This window comes from Micropterus dolomieu, linkage group LG06 (genome assembly GCF_021292245.1).
Source record: "Micropterus dolomieu isolate WLL.071019.BEF.003 ecotype Adirondacks linkage group LG06, ASM2129224v1, whole genome shotgun sequence".
In the NCBI taxonomy this organism is placed as follows: Eukaryota; Metazoa; Chordata; class Actinopteri; order Centrarchiformes; family Centrarchidae; genus Micropterus; species Micropterus dolomieu.
In genome coordinates, this window is record NC_060155.1 from 8,524,865 (window position 1) to 8,542,910 (window position 18,046).

The window sequence follows — 18,046 nt, forward strand, 5'->3', positions numbered from 1 at the left end:
TTACCCATTTTTTGTGGTCAGGCAGAGGAAGCCCAGGACCAGTACCAGAGCTGTATGGCTGATGCGGGCGTCAGGAGGATGGATCTGGCCAACGTCAAGGGCACCATCCTCACACAAATCCGAGAGATGGTCTTCCAGTGTGACCTCACACTCAAAGCTGTGAGTGGACAGTACATACTATTTGCAGTCAGCTGACAAAGCAATGAACTGAGAGAGCGACTGGATTTTCCAATTAGATTTAGTTTTTTTATATAAGTACAACACATGTCGCTCAAATTCAGTACATATTGTTGAGATGGGAGTGGTTAATCATATTGTGTCCACAGATTTGAGTATTGAAAACAAATTGTAGAAATCTGCCAAGTACAGAAAGTTGGCACCAAAAGCTTGGTCAATGTTGTTTATTTTCTTTAATCGTAATTCTGTCTATATTGAATGGGAAGAATAGAAACTACAGTACGTGTAAGAACGTTTGTCTGCCTGCATTTTCGTTTATATCATTCAACTTTTTAAATAACCTGCCATTCTTTAGGTGACAGTGAACTGGTTTCAGATGCAGCAGGCCCAGACTGTGTCACTTCCTGCCCACTATCAGGCCCTGTGTGAGAGTGCCAAGTTGTACGAACCAGGAGAATGCTACGCTGAGTTTGTCCGGAACCTGCCCAAACATCTGCCTAAAGAACGTGTGCACTTAGACTCCGTCTCCTCTGACAATACCAGGTACCAAGGACTGTGGATGCACACTAAGATTCTGGAAAGTCCTCAGCTTTGTACTAGTATTTTCAGTGAGTAGCTTGTGAAATCTGCGAGCTACACTCCTTTATTATGGTTGATTTAAACACAGTCATCAGAGGGTAGATTGTTGCACATGCAGCTGTAACAAGACACAGTCCATGTTAAAAGAGCCCAGCTGAGGTTATAGTTTCAGGTTCAAGTCGCTCCCACCCATTTAGAAGTTGTTCATGGCCTAGTTCTTCTTTCAGCAAAGGTAACAGTGAGTCAGAGTCAGAGGAAGCGAGAGAGAGAATCAAGGAGAGACAGAATGCGTGCTGAATTTGTTGCCCTTCCTCAGGAAATATCTGTGGCGCAGGCAGAATGCAGCAGAGGAGATTGTGAGCGTGAGAGTTTGGCTCTGCTGTAGAGCTGTCCCTGAGACACTCTCTCACTTAGGTTTTCAAAGCAGTGTCAGAATCAGCTTCCTACAAATACCCTATATCAATATCATTATCACTAAGAAAATAAGCAATGCTGCATAACTTCACTTTCTTAGTACTGACTTAATGGTAAGATTAAGGATGTTGTTGTTGCTCTGTTAGGTGCAGTAAAGCGTAAATCACATGCGTTGACACTGATTAAAAAATGCCTCTGTGGCTTAGAATATAATTTTGGTGCTTGAGATAGGGTCCAACTTCCATTCTGGTGAAGACAGACATGTTTAATGTGAAGTATATTGTAATGTTCTGCTTGCTGAGCTAATTTCAGTTTCTGTTCCTAATAGTCACTTTCAGTCTGAGTCATACCTATAGTGCTTGTATATCTGAAAATTCTTTGAAGTAACACATTACAAATCACGCTGAAAGATGACTTCATGACTTTTATTAATGATCTGTTAGCAACTATCTGATTATGGGTGAGTTGAGTGCATGCTTAAACATATGGCCTAATACAAGGCACATCTGTTCTCATGAAATAAAGTGGCTGGTTAAATACAGCGGAGATCCTACATGTGTGTTTGGTGAAGAGGAAAGACAATGCACTAAAGTACTCTCAGTAATACAGTTGATACAAATTTGGCTTTGAAATGTGTAATGCTTGTTTATTCACTCTGCCGTGAGTAGGAAAAAATGCTTTGAGTCTTGGTGGTGGGTGTTAGCGAAACCGATTACATGGTTGAAAATGAAAGCTAAAAGTCTTCTTGCCAGGGGAAGTTATGGTTGAGTCACTGGTGTTGATCAACAACCGTTTGAAATCCCCACAGATACACACTGTGTAATATAATAATACTGCTCTTTGGGACACTTGAATCTTTTCTACTGGTAAATTCATCAGACGTAACCTCAATTGCTGACTTTATTTCCCCAGATTTGTGTTCAACAAAAGGTCAGTGGGCAGCACTCATTCCTCCCACGGCAACTTGTCGCAGGCATCCAACACCTCCTGTGATGTGCTGAGCGGAGACGAAGTGGACAGTCCCCTACACCGGCCTGCAAAGATCAGCGAGCGGAGGTCCAACAGCAGCACAGACATACAAGGTGCTCACTCAATTATGAAGTGTACTGATGTAAACTCAAGGGATGATCACAAGACAAACAAGGATGGCCTTTTTATAAGTACTATGAACACCAGCAGTCTTTAAAGAAGATCCCATTTGATACCTACATTCGCAAAATGAGTAATATGAGTGATTGGACAGCTGAAGCTGGCAGGCTTTCTGTGGGTGAGCCTGAAAAGGGTTTTCTGTATCTACAGTACAAGAGGCTTTCACAGACTTGCTGTGTGTTCATGGAAATTTTTTCTGAACCAAAATAAAACCCATTTTGAGTTGTGTGTTGCTTACTCATCATGAGTCTGGAAAATGAGTGTGACCACTTAAAAATAACTGACACTGACACTAAGAATATCACTAAACTGTGTAAGTCACTAGTGGTCTGTATGTTTTCTTGCAGCACTGAAAAACCAGGCCCCGCTGAGAGCCTGGGCCTCCAGCAGTCAGGGGAGCCAGGGCGGGATGTGCAGTGACTCGGAGAGTGCGGGAGGCAGCAGCGAGTCGAGGTCCATGGACTCCCCCACTGCCAGTCCAGGTAAGAGGATTTTATATTAAACCAGTTTAATACGTACAACATGTCTTGGTACACATGGAAATCAGGAAAGAATACATGGGACAAGGAAGGGAAACATTTATGTAGATGAGATCAAGAAATGATATTGGAAAAACAACCCAAAAACTGTCTATTTTTAATGAGATAAAGATAGTGAGAAGGTAAAAACAGAAACGAGAAAATAGCTTCACAACCAAGAAAAAAATGTATTTTGATTTATTATGTTTTTAGTTTAACTTCCTCTTTGGATACCAGACCCACACATTGCTCATCTCTCAGCACTTCCCTCTAAATCTGAAACTACTTGCCACACTGTGGAAAGCTATGAAACATTCAACACTAAATGTACACATGTAGAGCACCATAGCTTATGTGTTCTCTGTATTGTACTTGGATATTGCCAGTTTATGGTAAAACGGTACATTTACAATTTGTCACTGAACATTTTTATGTATATATTCATGCCTTTTATTATGCAGGGGACTTCAAACGACGGCTGCCAAGGACTCCCTCCACTGGGACCATGTCTTCTGCTGATGACCTGGATGAGAGAGAGCCACCGTCACCCTCAGACAATGGTAAGGCGTACGTGTGTGTGAATGTTTTATCTTTATAACTGTATTTTATGTTTCCCCTTCTCCTAAGGCAGATTCATGTGTTTACCAATTTCGGTCTTGTGTCTGCCGTAACACAGGCAACCCATGTGTCCATTTATGTGAACAGGAAGTTAAAGAAGGGAAGGAGAAATAGTCACATCATATGTGCTTTTGTATGGGCCTTAGTGTGTTATGAATTTTGCTTACTTCAAGTGTTTTAACACTGGACTTGCCCATCCCAATTCAGTTTGTTTTATCCTTAGTTTAATTTCTCTTGTGACTATTTTCACACTTTAGAATCACAGACACAGAGTTTTCCTGAATCAGGCTCTGAATAAATGTAGTGACGTGACCTCAACAAAGACTTGCCCACACAGAGGTTCGGTTTTTGCTTGCCTTGAACTAATATTAGTCGCCCCGGTTATAAGAACTCAGCATGAGTGGCTTCTCTGATTTACAGGTCTGGCAGAGATGGTGACAGAGACCGCCAGTTCTCCTGGTCCTTTCCGAAATGCTCAGATGTCCAAAGCTGCTCAAACCCACAAGCTGAGAAAACTACGAGCCCCATCTAAGTGCAGAGAGTGTGATAGCCTGGTGGTTTTCCACGGAGCTGAGTGTGAGGAGGTACGGTGTAAATATTCTTTCATTAGCTGTAGAAATGAAAATGGTGTTGTGTGTTTTATATACAGCATAGATTAGCATGGCATGAAACCTTTTCAGTCACAGTGAGTAGTTTTATCATGATGCTTTAGAAATGGCATAGACTCTTATGTGTTGCCATTTGGCTGCTGACTCATATTTCAAGATGAAAAATGCTGTGCTAAGATCTGAAATAGAAAAAAAAAAATCAGTTCTAAATCAGTTGTTTTATTTATTTTTGTCTGACTATTAATAATCAGCCATTTCACATTTCTTTATTTAACTGTCTCCTTTCCTTTGCTAGTGCTCCCTGGCCTGCCATAAAAAGTGCCTGGAGACACTTGCCATCCAGTGTGGCCATAAAAAGCTGCAAGGCAGACTACAACTGTTTGGTATTGACTTTGCCCAAGCAGCAAAGAACAGTCTGGATGGTATCCCTTTCATCATCAAGAAGTGCACGTCTGAGATTGAGAGTCGAGCCCTCAACATCAAGGTAAACATTTTTACACACAGTGGAGTTGCATATGTAGTTTACCACTTGATATTTTGGATTGAGGTGCTTTTTCAAGCAATTGTATTGTCTTACTTTAAATATCATACTTTGGGTTATGTCGGGGATACGCCACGGTTATCCATTATAGTAAAAATATACCTGTTTTGTCCTCGTAGGGGATTTATCGCGTGAATGGTGCCAAATCACGTGTCGAGAAGCTCTGTCAGGCATTTGAAAATGGGAAGGACTTGGTTGAGCTGTCTGACCTCTCACCTCACGACATCAGCAATGTCCTCAAACTATACCTGAGACAGGTGGGTCTGCAATTCCTATGTTAACTTATACCTAAGTATGAATTCATATAGTGGTATGTTGTGTTGCACAAGTAAAAATTATAATGAAATGCATAATTTTAGCAAAACAGTTTGTCAGAAATGCTTTTGCTGTTAATCCTTAATGCTTAAACTTGGGCCCTATGCATTTGTACTACTCAGTATGCATGCACTGGTTTCTTAACACTGCTAAGAGCACCTCTCTGTGTACAGTTACCCGAGCCATTGATCCAGTATCGATATTACAACGAATTTATCGGCTTGGCCAAAGAGTGCCAGAGAGTGATTGTGGAGGAGGCTGATAAACCTCAGGGCACCCAGAAAGGAGAGAAAGGCGGGCCGAGCATCCAGCTCAACAGAGTTATTTTCAAGATCAGAGACCTTCTCCGCCAGCTGCCTACAGCCAACTACAGGACTGTGCGCTACCTTATAGCACACCTAAACAAGTAAGAGTTTGAAACGAACACCCAGAGCTAGTCCATTGTAAAGGTTTCTTTCTGTCGCTCTCTGCACGAATACACTGATACACAAACTTCCTCTTAAGACAAAGGGAAAAGGAGACTTCCGTTTAGCACAAAGGAAGTAGCACAAACTACATACAGGCTCATGCTCTATTAATAGGTTCAGCTTTTAGACACCAGCATCAATATTTTTCAAATTAATACAATAACCTTTTTAAATATTTAAATTTTACGAGTTTAAAAGTATTTGCTGTTTTTAAGTGCATTTGCATGAGTAATTTCAGCGACTTTTAGATCATTACATGACAGAAAAATGCTTTGGATTGTTAGCAGCTTCTTGAGGAATGTTGCAATTTTTTTAGACTGTTGCCACTTCCTTACAACCTAGGATAAATACTTGAACTTTTATAAATTACACTCATCGTCACTCTTCACTACCACAGAGTGACCGAGCAGGCAGAGGAGAACAAGATGACTGCGAGCAACCTGGGCATTATCTTCGGCCCCACGCTGGTCAAGCCGCGACAGACAGACGCTGAGGTGTCCCTGTCCTCCCTGGTAGACTACCCCTACCAAGCCCTGATGGTGGAGCTGCTGGTGCGACACTTCCAAACGGTCTTTGATGTATCACTTCTGTCTGGCTCCGACATCACTACAGCAGGCCAGGCATCCCCCAAACTCACCCCCCAAGAGAAGGTGCAGCGGCTCGGCAGACACTCCGCCTCCCTGATGGACATCAAAGAGGTGAGGACGGATTTACGGGTGTGACTGGGCTGCACTGGGCTTGCTGTGAGGGGAACTATCTTGGAACAATGGACAAACACTGTTACTGTTGTAACAACAGGATGTGTTCCTGTTCTCACTACTCTAGCTTGCCCTTTTTGCATTATGGTGGATGCAGTTTGGTTTGATTACAAATACATTCATAAAAGGGCTTGCGGCTACATTAGATGTTACAACATAACACTACCAAATCTCCAACCAAACTGTCGGCAGTATAGTAGCATTGTGGGTAATGTAGGTGCCAGGTTTTGACAAGGAAGAATACGCAGAATAAAAAAGATAATATCTCTGGTTCTGCTGCAACAAGTTTGATTAGGATTCCGGCGATGTTATAGGAGGGCTATGCAAAATTGATGGAGTACTCTTAAATTAATTATTTTATTTAATAATATACAATTACATTATTGGCAAAGCAAAGTTAATTTAACTTGTTATGTGGTGCACAGATTGTAACCTGATTGTTCATTATGTCCCTCCAGAGTGCAAAAGTGTACAAAAGATACTCATCAGTAATCCCATCCTCTCACATCGTGAATGAGGTTCAGGAGGTCCAGCCAGGGACAGACGTCTCAGCCCTGGACAGACTCAATGGGATCCAGACTTCCACTGGAGGAGAAGTCCAGAGGTCAACCTTAGTGTTTGGCCGTCCCAGCACCACCAACTCCTCCTCTACCACTGTGGCACCAAAGGTCCAGCTACGCACTCAGCGCACCAGACTTGTGTCTCGGCCAATCAGCATGCCACTGGAACGCCTGCTCACCCCCACCCAGATCAGCGAGAGGAACAACCGTAATTCTGCTGCTAACGATAACACAAACTCTGCTGTGCGGGGCCCCGTCTCTGAAACTATACAGGAGATACCAGAGCCAGAAAAGGCTCCCCAAAGTGGCTCATCCAGGGTTAGCACCTACTACATCACTCCTTTCATTGACACACAGACGATGCAGAGGAGAACGTGGGACAGGAAGTACAAGCACTATGATGTTACACCAAGGACTGCTATGATTGTGGCCAACCTGCCACCTGCCAGCTCTGGAGTACAGCCTGTTAAGGCAACGATGCCTGTCACAGTTACCCCAGCAGTAACCACTACCTCTGTGGTCCCCACCACAAGTAGTGTGAGCACCATATTCTCTAACAACCCCTACCCAGTGTCAATGAAGCCTGTGTTGACTTCTAAAAGGGAAAATGATACAGATAACACAGCCAGTGAGCCTAGCAGCTCACCAAACTTTCCGCTAACGCTCAGGGCACCGAGAACTCTGCAGCCTCCTCCTGGAACTTTCTACAAGCCCCCTGTTTCCATTACCAGCAGAGCTAGGACACTTCCAAACTGGACTACTACTGTTACCACCATCACCACCACCACGACCACCACCTCATCGCCCACCCCCACCAGCCCTACTGAAGTGGTCACACTGTCCCCTGTCCTTACAAGCCCCCCGCAGACACGGCTCCAGACACAGGACTCCACTGACAGTGCCATTGACCCCGGGGTCTCGCCCCCTGCTACCCTTTCGCCCCCCCATTCCCCACCCCCAAGCAGCCCTGACGACCTCTGCCCCAGTGAGTCAAAACCCGTCTACCAAAGACTGCGACCTCGACGGCTGCAGGAGCTTGAACACAGAGAGGCCCATTTTGTCTGATGCCAAAAACCATATTATATCTGTAAATATTAATGTATCTGTGCCATAGTGTATACTGGGGAAAACGTTTTCTATCATACAAGCTGAGAGTGGGAGAAAATGTAGTCCTGTGAAAAGAAACCATGAAAGTGTTATAAGTACTAATATATTGCATGACTACATGCATACATATACATGTTCAAGTAAAAATATAAACAGTGGTTGGTCTCCCAAACATTCAAAACAAGCAAATACTACAAGTGTGACGGCAACATTGAATGCGTAGTGTCAGGTTTTTAAATAACAAATACATGAATTGTGTATTTTTATATCAAAGAAAGTTTGCCAACCACAAATTGACATGTCTGTAAAGAATTGTAAACCTATCATTTTCATTGTTTGACTTGAACAGTTAAGTTTATTATGTTACAAAATTATATTTTATTGTTTTCTCACAATGCACTTAATGCAGGTTCAAATTGTAATGTTGCCTTAGTTAAAAATGTATCAATTTTGTATTTTATCCCACAGTGAACAGATGGAGGTGTTTTAACATGAGTTCAACATTTTAAATTTTTAAATGTGTCCATTTAACCTTTGATTGGTACATCAACTCTCAGTATGTAAACCATATGTATCTGTTTACGTTTTTTATATTCATTCATACATACTGCATGCCTGTCACAGTAATTTGTCTCATGGCATTATTGTGACTATACAGAAGAAAAATGACATGCAACAGTACTTGCTGCAAATTAAAAATGTAGTTGAAACTGTTACTTCTGTTCCACTTGAATTTATCATTCATCAGATCTCCGTTCAGTGCACCTCAGAGAACTAGAGTTATATCTTGAAAATGAAAAAGGTTTTTTTTTTTTTTTTCAAGCATATGTTTACTTTCTTATTAATGCTACAACAAATCCTTGTGTCCCTTTTCAAATTGTAACCTGTTGTGTATTTCAAACATGTGTTCAATCTGATTTTTAGCCTCAACTACAGATTATTTTGATTATCTATAGATTTCTTTTAGTTTACAGAATGACAGAAAAGAGTAGAAAAAAAATCCTAGAGCCCAAAGAGACATCTGAATATGACTTTTTTTTGTCTGACCCACCGTCCCAAACCCAAAGGTAATAAGTTTGCAATCATAGCAGAACATTCTCGTGTAAGAGAATCTTAACTATGTTCAGAGAATCTTAACTATGTTCAGAGTTTTTGCTTGGACAATTATTCAAATAATTTTCTGCACATCAACTAATTCTTTCAGCTCTATCCCAAAGTCTGTTCAGTGCCTCAGAGAACCAGGGTTATATTTGACTATTTTGAAATGTCTTTGTAGCCCTGTGGACACAGGTTTCTATTATATGTATTATTTAAACTAAGTATGACATTGCATCCTATTGTGTATTTCAACCATGAATCCAGTCAGATTGTTTGTTATAATTTATTGTTTGTTTATTGTTATGTATTTGAAAAATCAGAGGAAGAGACATTGTAGCGGCGTAACATGGTATTCACAAAGCTACCGTAGCCACCAGGATACCTACATTTGTACAGTGTTTACCTCAGTTTTAGGGGAGGCTGTATCTGGTGTACACACAGTTCACAGCAGGTTCAAGTGGTTTTAATGGGGTACTGTCGAGGCTTCACATTCTCCCGGCCTAATTGCCCGTGTCACCTGCTCCACCTTGTCGAGCTGCTCAGAGGAGTGAGTCATTTCAGACGTGTGCGACAACAGACGTCTTATCTCTGAGTGGTAAGCTCCCATGTATCAAAGTCAAAACTCTGATTCATTGTGCAGGGTGACAAACATTTAGGCTCCAATTGTGATCAACCCTGTACCCCCACCTCCAGTATTCCCCTCCACCAGTATTCCTCCTGTCCTCTCCAGCACATATCCCCCCTAATTCTCCCTCAAAATGGATGACTGTTGTCTTTTTTTTCTACCTGCCCATGTTGAGCTGGGAGATTAGAGCAATCAGATTAGGAGTGCGGCTGACCTGCAGGCAGAGGAGAGAGAGTGGGCAGCTAGGATTCATACGGAGCTCTTCTGCCTTGCCTAATATTTTCCAGTAACTTCAGCTTGTTTGTGGACCTGATTCTCTAGATGTCGTACGACTTTTATATCGTCCTATAAGAGGTAAGGATCACTTTTGTTCTTTTGCTGACAAAACAGGATGTGTGCTGTAAGATCTTGTAAGAGCTGACTGGTATATGGTTGCTAATTACTGTTTTTCGAGTGCCTAGATTTAAACATAATGTAATGGTGTAAAAACAGATTCTAGTGGATGCTTTGTAAAATGTTTTTACAGTCGTGGCTTCATGTAGCAGTTACTTAAACATGCGATGAGACACGTTAGTTAAAACCTTTCAACAGGTTTCTGTCAGACTTGTGCAAGGAACTCCTGTCATGTGTAATTACTGTTTGAGTAATAAGATGATTTAAGAGAAGTCAGACACAATGATAGCCCTTACTCTCCTGCCTCTCAGTCTTTGTCCTCGTGTTTATGTTCCTGCATTCTCAGCCTGCAGTAATCTATTGTACATGTCACTCTGAACAAATTACTCTTCGTGTCTGACATCCTCTGAGGTCATCTGCACATAACCTGTGTTTGTGATTGGCATTTGAGCTATTTTTTCTCTTGTCAGCATTCAGTTCCAAAATGATTTTGTAACATATAGAAGTCTTCAGCAGGGTGTATGCTTTCAAAGAAGTGGTTTCAAGGATGGTCTCTCCATGGATGTAAGACCACCTTAAAACAAATCCAAGTTAATGCTAATGCCACATACTTTCAAGTTTTAGTCAAGGTCTGGTCAAAATGAAAAAGCCAGAGGAAAGTCAGCGCATTTCTAGAACAAAAATAAATGCCCGCATTTGTTTCCTGATGGGGAAGTAATAGTTTTAATGATTTTTGCATTGATCAATAGATTGATCTGTAATAGCAGATATGTACAAATGGACCAAAAAACCCCCAACCCTAACCAAAACAACAATGGTTGAACATGTGGAGTAAAATAAATCCAAAAATGGGCAAAAGTCAAGTCAAACACATAAAAATCATCATTAATTTAGTCCAAGACAAGACCCAAGAACCAGGTCTTTCTGACTGCTAGGCTCAATAATGTCCCAAGTCTTTGTGAGAAGCAAACAACTGAGTGTCATCTCTGATGGAGTAGTGTATCTGCAGGTTTGTCACAGTCTGATGACCCCTTCCAGGGGTAAAGCTGCGGAGCAATGAAGACAGGCGCTCAAATCCGCCTGCTACTGTGGAAAAACTGGACTCTCCGCAAGAGACAGAAGGTATTATCACTTGTACATGTGAATGGGGTTTTGTTTCTTACAAAACCTTAGAAACCTATTCAGTATAATGCAATCCTGTACAATAAGAACACAAACTATTGGATTAGACTGTACAGGTGTTGCTTTGTGTATATTTCTCTTCAGGTCCGCTTTCTGGTTGAGATCTGCTGGCCGGTGTTGTTATTTATCGGTCTGGTATGGCTGAGGAAGGCCAATCCACTTTACCAACAACATGAATGTAAGAAAAAGGGGGAAAAAATGTGCCTCCTAGACTCTCCTGGAGTTCTTTTCATAGAGAGAATAACACATGTTAAACCCTCTGGCAACTTTTAAAAAATCATTCCAAATCACATGTCCTCAAATGGGTTTCTTCAGGTCATTTCCCCAACAAAGCCATGCCTTCAGCAGGGATTCTGCCCTGGATCCAGGGAATCTTCTGCAATGCCAACAACCCCTGCTTCAGATATCCAACCAGAGGAGAGTCTCCAGGTGTCGTCTCCAACTATAACAACTCAGTGTAAGCCTAATCATAGCACCCTTAAACCTTGTAAACTTCCACTGTAGCAGAAACCTCACAAAACTGTTATTTCTTGAGTTGTTCACTGCCAAACAGTAGACATTTAAACCTAAACCTAAAAAAGGAATTTGACTAATGTGTTTTTTGGCTTGTCCTAGTTTGGCACAGTTCTATGTTGATGCCCAGGAGCTGCTGCTCAATGAGACGGAGGTCCAGCAGTTTGGCCGTCTTTGGCGCGAAATGTCGTCCTTCTCAAACTTCATGGACACGTTACGCAACAACCCATTTGTGCTGTCAGGTAAAAGGCAAACATGACAAATGGTTCAGACATTAGCACTTCCCCTGATGGTGAAACAGTTAGTAAAATCTCTTTAATTAGAAGAGAAAAAGACTGTTGACACAAGTCAGCTGTCTTTGTATGTATGCTATCTTGGCCATGATGTAGAGATGGAACCTTTTTGTCTTGTTGTTGTCTGCACATCCTCTTTCTGTTGGTGTTGCGTGTCTTGTGGCCATCATAGCAGCTCCTCACTTTCTCTTTCATTTTAAAAATTCTCTGTCTGACTTTCAGTGTTTCATTTTTATTCACCATTTTGCTAATTTAGTTTCTTCACATCGGCAGTCATTCACCGTCATTTGAGATGTTGGATTTTGCATTTCCAGCTGGTGGATGTAAACTTTATAATTCTTTATTATTGTTTGACGACTTACCCATATTGTTGGCAGGGATATGCATATAAACACACATCCTCAACGTCAAATCTCTGCCAATCTGTCTGCTGTGAATCATGTCCTCGGTGTAGTCCAATGCTGGTAGGGTCAAAATTGTATTTAGTGGTTCTAACCTTTCACTATCTCTGCTCTCAACTTTCCGTCTAGGCCGTGGGCTGAAGATAGATGATATTCTGAAGGATGACGAGGTTCTCACGGCCTTCCTTTTGCGAGACGAGGGCCTCTCGGAATCTGTGGTCTACCAGCTCATCAATGCTAAAATACGTCTAGAACAGGTGCAGTTTGGAGGGATGAGTGGGAAAGGTTGCAGCCTAGACTCATATTAGTTCGTCTGGGTTTAATTCAGAACAATATTGAAGAGCTTGCGTATTTTTACATATTTTCCTATGGGTTAAAATTAAAATCAAAAGTCCACTGTATAATCTTTGATGATTATTTGAGACTATCCCACAATAAACCCAATATCACACCTTTTACTTTTGCCCTATATTCCCCAGTTTGCCTATGGTATCCCAGACCTGCAGCTGAAAGACATAGCCTGCAGCCAGGCTCTGCTGGAGCGCTTCATCATCTTCCCCAGTCGCATGGGGCTCCACGGGGTCCGCAACGCCATGTGTGCCCTCACCCAGCAAAGGCTGCAGAAGATAGAGGACATTCTCTATGCTAATCTGGACTTCTTCAAAATCTTCAAACTGGTAAAGTGCTGTCAGATTGATAAATAAACAGTGTGTCATTCGTTCTTTGTTATATTGATATTATAGATTGGTGTTTCTATCTTTCCAATATTATCTTGTTTTTCTGATGACCTTTATTGCTTCCTGTAGGAATGTCGACGTTATTCCTTACATCAATCCTTTCTCCCATTTATAGTCCTTTTGTCTTTTGCTTGGTTATATTCACTGGCATTGTTATTTTGGAAATGAGTCATCATCATTTCCACTAAAAGATCCTCTGAAGGCTGCGCTTGTTGGAAAAATGATGTCCCTCTTCCTGGCAGTGAAGGCCATAGAGGCAACTGGTGTTCTCATTTACACTAAATTCACTCATTTCGCTGAATTGAAGTAGTTATTTTACTTATGTTATAACGCTATTCAACTTTAAGGTTGTGCTAGGTGCCAGCTAGCCAGCAGGGATGCATGTGGTTCCAGACTTATTGTTGTCCATCAGACCATCTTAAAAGATAAGGATGGTTATTCTATATTTCTTATTGTCAACAATTCCATAAAAAGACCACAAACAGGGCACCCTGGTAGGTCATCTGGTAGAGTGCATAAAATGGATCAAGGCTGAGTCCTTACCGCACCGGCCCAGGTTTGAGTCTTGGTGGCCCCGGGCCATTTGCTGCATGTCATCCCCTGCCTCTCCAGTCTCTCTCTACTGTAGACCAAAGCCAACAATGTGTTTTTCCGTCTCTCAATAGTTTTGGACTTCCCTACTCTGCCTATAGCACTCAGCTCCAAGCCCATTGGTTTCTACTGAATATGTAAACATTTGAAAATATACCTTTTTAAAAAAAAATTAAAAAAAGGCTAAAACAGCTGGGTACTGTAGTTTTTAGCAAATATGACTGGAAGAGGGGTAAAAAAAAATTGAAAACTGTTTTCAGTGGTGAATTAATACAAATTTGGTGCCCAACTTAATATTTACAGCAGCAGCCAGAGTGGTGTATGTGGGATTGAGTCAAACTACACTACAGTGTGTGTTCATGGTAATGTGTCGATGTCACCCAGTGCAACAGTGTGATTCAGTGATGTGTTTTTAATGGTTTTGGAGAACAATGGAGCTCTATGGCACAGAGCCATAAGATATGTCAGGTTTGTTTGGATACAAAGACAGTTAGTAGGATCAATTCATTATTGGTTTTGGTCTTTTTAAAAGGATTCTTAACCATAAGAAAACTATGAAACATCACCAGACTTATCCTTTAAAGACACACTTTGTCACCAGGTAAATTTAGTGGAAAATAGTTACATTACCAAAGTTAACATGGTGATATTGTTTCTGCAGGATAACCATAACAGCTCTAGCTAACATTCTGGATTAATATTAAATGTGTGTCCTCGTGATTGCAAATGTGACGGTACTGCTTCGTGCTCAGAATTGTGAATTTTTGCTGTGAATTGGGGCGTGATGTCAGATGGCTCCATATTGTAGCTTGCAGGTAGGTGACTCTGCCAGACCTGGTATCCTCAGTCACTGGCTTTATTTAGGGTTTCAGAATGAACCATGGGCTCTGTTTCAAACCATTTACACATGTATTTATGGAAAGCAAGAAACAGGGAGGGGGCTTAACAAGTCACCGTTCCTCCTTTTGATGAAAGAAAAAGCTATTGTTATTAATTTGAATGTATTTGTGAAGTGATGTATCTCAGATGTATCTCAGCACATTTGACTGGAGGAATAAATAAAATAAATGTAGCATTAAGAGAAAGCAGATACACCAACAAACTGTACTTTATTTTTTCCCCCTTGACACCTTCCAATTTCTTCTATATGTGTGTTTGGGTTCAACCTGAGTGAGTCAGGTGACTGGCTCAGGGTGTTGGCAAGGCCTTAACCCTCTTGGCCTGTTTCTTTAATGGGCTTAGCTAGACCCCGCCTACAGCCTGTGAGGTATTCTGTAAGATGTGATGCTGTGTCTCGTATAAATACATTACCAACATGTGCCAGTCTAAAGACTAAAGTCAACATAGCTGCCAGCACACCTGGTCATGTGGTTTATAGAAACGGTAGGACTGAAACAGTGAGGAGCATGACAGGGTTGCAGAGTCTTGCATTACTTCTTTCTTGAGGAGACATCAAAGATTAGGAATCTGAGTATTTGAGAAGCTGGAACGGAGTAGCATTGGTACAGATGTTGGATGAATGGACTAAATGACAAATGACTATCAACCTAATCCACATGTTGATCATTTCATTAGCTTGACCAGAATTTTTTAAAATTTGTTTAATTATATATATATATATATATATATGTATTTTTTTTTTCTCTCTTCTCTTTTGGTAACATTTGATGATCGCTAACAAAACTCTATTGTCTGAGATTATTTTCTCTGTATGTTTTCTTTACCTGCAATAAATATACATTACTTATACCTGTTTATCCTTTACAGGGTCAAAGGGGGGCTGGAACATATATAATATTAGTTATCATATAAAATATATTGAATTGAAAGAATGCAAAAAAACTTGAGAAATAAAAAATTACATATCCATGACTAAATAAGCAACAGCAAAAACATCTTCAGGTCTTATATAAGTGTTAAACTCAGGATCAGACTCAGAATCAGGACTGTGTAGGTGCGATTTGATCGGATTGACCAAACAACCTACCTACTGATTTAAATGCTGCCAAATTCTGATTGGTACACATAAGTACAGTACCTGACATCATCTTTTCCCAACTGTGCCCCGCCCACTTCGAACCGTTCTACCTTTGACAGAAAAAGTTTGTGTAGGAGCCCACAACACGCTGATTAAGAAATATGTTTTCAGTGCCGTTAAAGCAAAGCAGATTGTGAAGTCAGTTTTAATTATACTGCCCAGTATCACAAATTTGCATTCACAGCTAACGACACCCTTGGTACGGTGGACGAAAAACTCCCTAAATACAGTATTCGTCATCTTGAGTGCGTATAAACATTTTGTATACAATATATACCGAACGTGGACAACCACAACATAGTAGCCACTCATGTAGGTGCAGAATTCAACTCTGAGGTGTTTTTGAGGCTGTAGTTTGCAGTATTGTTTGATTGAATTGAATGAGTTGTTCCACCTCTTTTGTTTACTGTGCAAATTTATATAACATTTTCAGTGAATATCAGAGAACTATGACCAACAATCAGTATCTTATACTGACTTATACTGTACTCATATAACTCACATGTACAGTACTTGTATTAATAGTGAAGCAGCATCGCATTGGTGATCTTTGCGTGGAACCCATTAGCTCTAGTAAGTTTAAAGCCCATTACCACACTGACCTCTGCACTGTAACAGCTTTCGCTCCGGACTCCCTTCTCCCATCCACCTCTCAACAGCCTCCCCTCCCCTTTCCTCGCTTTCTCTCTTTCCCCTGCACCGCCTCCCTCCTTCCTTAGTTCATTGAAATGCGAGCGCGAGGAATGCGAGAGGAAGGATATCACATGTGCGTGTTTGTCTTTACATTCAGGGTTTCCTTAGCCCTCAGCACTCTTGCCCTGACCAGGCATTTTCTAGCACCTACTGCTAATGGTTCCTCAAGACGTCATTGGAGGAGGAGGAAGTGAGGGGAATAAGTGAGTTTCCATAATGAACAATGGATTTGAAGTTTGACACAGGTTCAGTTCCTCCGTGAACAGACCCAGTAATAAAAACCAATAAATAAAGACCCAAAGTGTGTGACAAAAACAGGAAGGTTGGTTTTCCCCAGCAGGTTACTAGTTGCACTGCCTGTAAAGTCTGGGTAAAGAACACGTGCATAAAATGGTTTCCTCTAAATTGCATTTCTTGGAAGTACTCAGTTTCCATCACTTTAAGGTTGCATTGTAATGGTTTCTTGCTAGATATGAATGTGTTCATCTGTCTGAGGTTATCACGGGACATGACTTAAAAAGAGCAGCAAAGGTTTTGCTGCAACAGAACAAAAAGCAAATTGTGTTTAATCTGTTTTTTTTCGTGTGTATTCATCTGTTCACTTGACTGATGCATCTTGTGACTTTGTCTCCCCAGATGCCTCAGGTTATGGACAGCAGCTCAGAGGGGATTGACCTGCACTTCTGGGGTCGGGTTCTTAAAGAGGCGTCGGAGAAGATCCAAGTTGTAAGTGATCCAAAGCCATCAATCCTTTTTCAGCCCTGCTCCTCTCCTCTCTTCTCCTTTTCGGTCCTGCAGGATCAGAGGCACCGGTATTTTTAGCCCTGCGGGAAACACGCCTCTTCCGCTGCTCACTGTTTGAGAATCGCTCACAGAGGAGGTCGAGGGATGGGCTCAACAATGGGGGGTGTACGTGTGTGTGTGTGTGTGTGTGTGTGTGTGTGTGTGTGTGTGTGTGTGTGTGTGTGTATCAGCACTTGTACAGTACACCTACATGAGTACTGTATAAGTGCTGATATGTCTTGGTAGGCTGAGGGTGTGTGTACTGTGTGTCTTTGTATGATTGTGTTTGTGTGTGTGTGTGTGTGCATGTATCACCTTATTTATACAAGCATACATTTGAAGTTCAAATCAGAATTCATTAGAACAGAATGGAATATTGAAGATGAGAATACAGTAGATATTGTGGAGAGATAAAAAAGGGACTTCTTGTTCCTGTTGCCTCAAAAGTTGAGGTTCAAAGGTAATTTCATGTAGTTACTCTCTCCAGCCCTCTGTTTTGGCTTTATTGGTCGTGAGACAATCAGCTGATCACTAATTGGCAATAAAATGGTAGCTTACAGCTGGAAGCTCAGATCAGACAGCTAAACATTTACTGCGCTGGTAGGAAAAATATGTTGTTGGATTGTAATTTAATGTAGTTATTCTACAGCGCTCTTTTATGGCTTTGTTACATGAACAGAAATGTGCCCTTACCTTCATGAGTCAAACAGCTGATGAATATTATTGGCAATAAAACGGTAACAGCATGGAAGCTCAGATCAGCAGCTAAGCTTCGCATTTTACTGCCTTGGTGGAAAACATGTATTTCTTTTTACTGCTACTGGTGATATATAACAAGACCGTGTGCCTATCAAGTCACCAAAAATGAATACTTTCCGAATTTGCATT

General features: G+C 41.3%; 2 protein-coding genes across 3 annotated transcripts in view; both read left to right on the forward strand.

The window, feature by feature from the left end:
- LOC123972270 (rho GTPase-activating protein 29-like) overlaps positions 1-8,527 on the forward strand; it is a 29,382-nt gene extending 20,855 nt beyond the window's left edge. For both annotated transcript variants that reach the window (XM_046051643.1, XM_046051644.1), the window contains 11 exons: positions 22-159; positions 533-720; positions 2,083-2,252; positions 2,667-2,801; positions 3,299-3,397; positions 3,876-4,039; positions 4,359-4,547; positions 4,724-4,861; positions 5,093-5,325; positions 5,784-6,084; positions 6,603-8,527. In XM_046051643.1, coding sequence (XP_045907599.1) covers positions 22-159; positions 533-720; positions 2,083-2,252; positions 2,667-2,801; positions 3,299-3,397; positions 3,876-4,039; positions 4,359-4,547; positions 4,724-4,861; positions 5,093-5,325; positions 5,784-6,084; positions 6,603-7,769 — 2,922 coding nt within the window. In that variant the 3' untranslated portion in view covers positions 7,770-8,527. The remainder of the gene's footprint in view (positions 1-21; positions 160-532; positions 721-2,082; positions 2,253-2,666; positions 2,802-3,298; positions 3,398-3,875; positions 4,040-4,358; positions 4,548-4,723; positions 4,862-5,092; positions 5,326-5,783; positions 6,085-6,602) is intronic.
- Positions 8,528-10,983: 2,456 nt separating this feature from the next.
- LOC123972633 (retinal-specific phospholipid-transporting ATPase ABCA4-like) overlaps positions 10,984-18,046 on the forward strand; it is a 43,436-nt gene continuing 36,373 nt past the window's right edge. The window contains exons 1-7 of the mRNA XM_046052188.1: positions 10,984-11,049; positions 11,194-11,287; positions 11,425-11,566; positions 11,725-11,864; positions 12,446-12,573; positions 12,796-12,993; positions 17,012-17,101. Coding sequence (XP_045908144.1) covers positions 10,984-11,049; positions 11,194-11,287; positions 11,425-11,566; positions 11,725-11,864; positions 12,446-12,573; positions 12,796-12,993; positions 17,012-17,101 — 858 coding nt within the window. The remainder of the gene's footprint in view (positions 11,050-11,193; positions 11,288-11,424; positions 11,567-11,724; positions 11,865-12,445; positions 12,574-12,795; positions 12,994-17,011; positions 17,102-18,046) is intronic.